This window comes from Panicum virgatum, chromosome 4N (assembly GCF_016808335.1).
Source record: "Panicum virgatum strain AP13 chromosome 4N, P.virgatum_v5, whole genome shotgun sequence".
Classification (NCBI taxonomy): Eukaryota; Viridiplantae; Streptophyta; class Magnoliopsida; order Poales; family Poaceae; genus Panicum; species Panicum virgatum.
In genome coordinates, this window is record NC_053148.1 from 33,497,693 (window position 1) to 33,500,833 (window position 3,141).

The 3,141-nt window shown below is 51.8% G+C and overlaps 1 protein-coding gene across 1 annotated transcript; it reads left to right on the plus strand.

The window, feature by feature from the left end:
* The first annotated feature begins 1,218 nt into the window (after positions 1–1,218).
* Positions 1,219–1,893, plus strand: LOC120669340. The gene has a single exon (XM_039949109.1). The coding sequence runs from the start codon at positions 1,219–1,221 to the stop codon at positions 1,891–1,893; it is 675 nt and encodes a 224-aa protein (XP_039805043.1).
* Positions 1,894–3,141: the final 1,248 nt, after the last annotated feature.

The following is a 3,141-nucleotide window of genomic DNA, read 5'->3' on the forward strand; positions in this document are numbered from 1 at the left end:
TCGAGAAGTCGCACACCTAGATTGGCTGGCAAACCCAGTCCTTGTAAAAAAGAAAAATGGTGAATGGAGAATGTGTGTCGACTACACCGATCTCAACAAACACTGCCCTAAGGATCATTTTCCCTTACCATGCATCGACCAGGTTGTTGACTCAACAGCTGGGTGCGTTCTTCTATCTTTTCTTGATTGCTACTCAGGGTATCATCAGATCACCCTGAAGAAGTCGGATCAAGAGAAGACCTCCTTCATCACGCCCTTTGGGGCCTACTGCTACAACATCATGACGTTCGGGCTCAAGAACGCGAGTGCCACCTACCAGAAAGCCATCCAGAGATGCCTCTAGAGGCAAATCGGGCGCAACGCCGAGGCTTACGTGGATAACATGGTCATCAAGACCAAGAGCAATGATTAGTTCATTGTGGATCTAAAAGAGACATTTGAAAATCTTAGGAAATTCAAATGGAAGCTCAACCCCACCAAATGCGTCTTTGGTGTTCCATCCGGAAAACTACTCGGTTTCATCATAATCTATCGAGGAATCGAAGCTAACCCCACCAAGGTCAATGCCATCAGATTCATGAAAGCACCCAGGTGCAAGAAGGATCTGATGGGTGCATGGCAGCCTTGAGTAGGTTCATCAGCTGACTCGGCGACAAAGGCCTCCCCTTCTTCAAACTTCTCTGAAAGTCCGACAAGTTCGAGTTGAATAAGGATGCCTCCAGGGCATTCCAGGAACTCAAGCAGTTCTTGACAACCCCACCCATACTCACAGTACCAGACGATGGAGAGACCCTGCTCTTATACATCGCCTCTACCACCCATGTAGTAAGCACAACCCTGGTCGTCGAACGAGACGAGCTAGGACATGCCTACAAAGTCCAGCGACCCATTTACTTCATTAGTGAAGTACTCGGCGAGTCAAGGGTGCGCTACCCACATGTCCAGAATCTGCTTTACGTATTGCTTATCACCTCAAGGAAGTTGCGGCACTATTTCCAAGCCCACAAGATCAAGGTCGTCTCCTTCTTTCCACTCAGCGACATCCTCCACAACAGAGACACCAACGGCCGGGTCGTCAAATGGTCAGTAGAACTTGGATCCCTCTCCATTGAATTCATTCCACGCTCCACCATCAAGTCCTAGGTCCTTGCCGACTTCATCGCTGAGTGGACGAAAATTCAGGACCCACCACCAGATACACGACCCAAGCACTAGGTCATGTACTTCGACGGCGCCCTCAACCTCGATGGCGTCGGGGCAGGAGTCCTCCTCATATCCCCCAAGGGAGAACAACTGCAATACATCCTCCAGCTACTCTTCGGGGCCACCAACAATGCTGCTGAGTACGAAGCTCTCATCCACGGTCTCCGGATCGCTGCTTCCTTCGGCATAAAGCGCCTCCTCGCGTACGGCGACTCCAAAGTCATGATCCAGCAAGTCAACAAAGACTGGGAATGCACCCAAGAAAAGATGGACGCATACTATAGAGAGATACAAAAACTTGAATCCAAGTTCTACGGACTCGAGTTCCACCATGTCCTCCGGGACTACAACGTCGCCGCTGACGTCCTATCCAAGTTAGGCTCCAAACGAGCTCTCGTCCCGGCAGGAGTCTTCGTCCAGAGTCTCAGGAGCCCCATTGTAAACATTGAGGAGGAACCTCCAACCAAGCCTGACTTGGTACCTGCTCTAGGGCAGGAAGTACTCATCGCCGATCCAGATTGGCGAGCACCCCTCATCGACTTCATCATGAACAACAAATCCTACCCCGACGGGAAGGACAAACAACATGTGAAGCTCGACCCCCGAGCTGCAAGTTATGTTGTCATCGGCTCTGACCTCTATAAGCACTCGACCATGTCCGGCTCCCTGTCCAAGTGCATCTCCCAGTAGGAAGGAGTCCGCCTCCTCAGCGAAATCCACTCGGGCATCTGTGGAAACCACGCCAGAGCCTCTACCCTGGTCAGGAAGGCATTCAGATCTGGCTTCTACTGGCCTACCTCCCTAGCCGATTCCATGGAGCTCGTCCGATGCTACCCCGGGTACCAGTTCTTCTCCAAGCAGCAACACATCCCGGCTCAGGCCCGCGGATGATACCACCCTCCTGGCCATTCGCATGCTGGGGGCTCGACTCGGTAGGTCCCCTAAAAACGGCGCCTGGCGGCTTCACCCATATCTATGTTGCCATTGACAAGTTCACCAGCCAAGTGGATCGACGTTAAGCCAGTTACAGCAACTACAACAACCAAAGAAGCCGAGTTCATCCAGGAGATATCCCAACATTTCGGGGTGCCCAACCGAATCATCACTGACCTGGGCACATCCTTCACGGGCTCAGAATTCTGGGATCACTGCCAGGAGGCCTGCATCGATGTATACTATGCCTCCGTGGCCACCCTCGATGCAATGGCTAGGTTTAAAGAGCTAACAACATGATTCTCCAGGGGCTCAAAGCCAGAATATACGACCCCGGTAGAAAAATACGGATCAAAGTGGCTCCAAGAGCTACCTAAGGTACTTTGGGGACACTGAACCCAAAGAAGCCGGGCTACCAGCTACTACCCCTTCTTTATGGTTTACGGGTCAGAGGCGATATTCCCGACGGACATTGCCTTCGGCGCCCCACGCACCCAGAACTACAATGAAGATGAGGCCGAAAGCACTCGGCAAATTGAGCTCGACTCGGTAGAAGAACATCGCCTCATGGCTGCCCTCCAGCATGCTTGATACGAACAGCAGCTCAGGCACTATCATGACCGGAACATGCAGAAGCGAGATCTCCATGTCGGCGACTTGGTTCTCCATCGAATCCAATCCACAACCGGCTCCCATAAGCTGTCCTCCCCCTGGGAAGGACCACCGGCTCCCATAAGCTGTCACCCCCTAGGAAGGACCCTTCATAGTCAGCAGCATGGTTGTTCCGGGTACCTATCGCCTTCAGCGTGAGGATAGGACCGACGTCGGTAACCCTTGGAACATAGAGCATCTACGACGCTTCTACCCGTAGAAGCTCGAAAATGAACAGCTATGTACCTATCCATTGTCATTTATCAATAAATGTTCTTTTCTCATTTGTGTATTTTATTTCCAAATCAATCTACACCTCTCCGAGTTGTTCCGCATACTCGGGGGCTGTTGCTC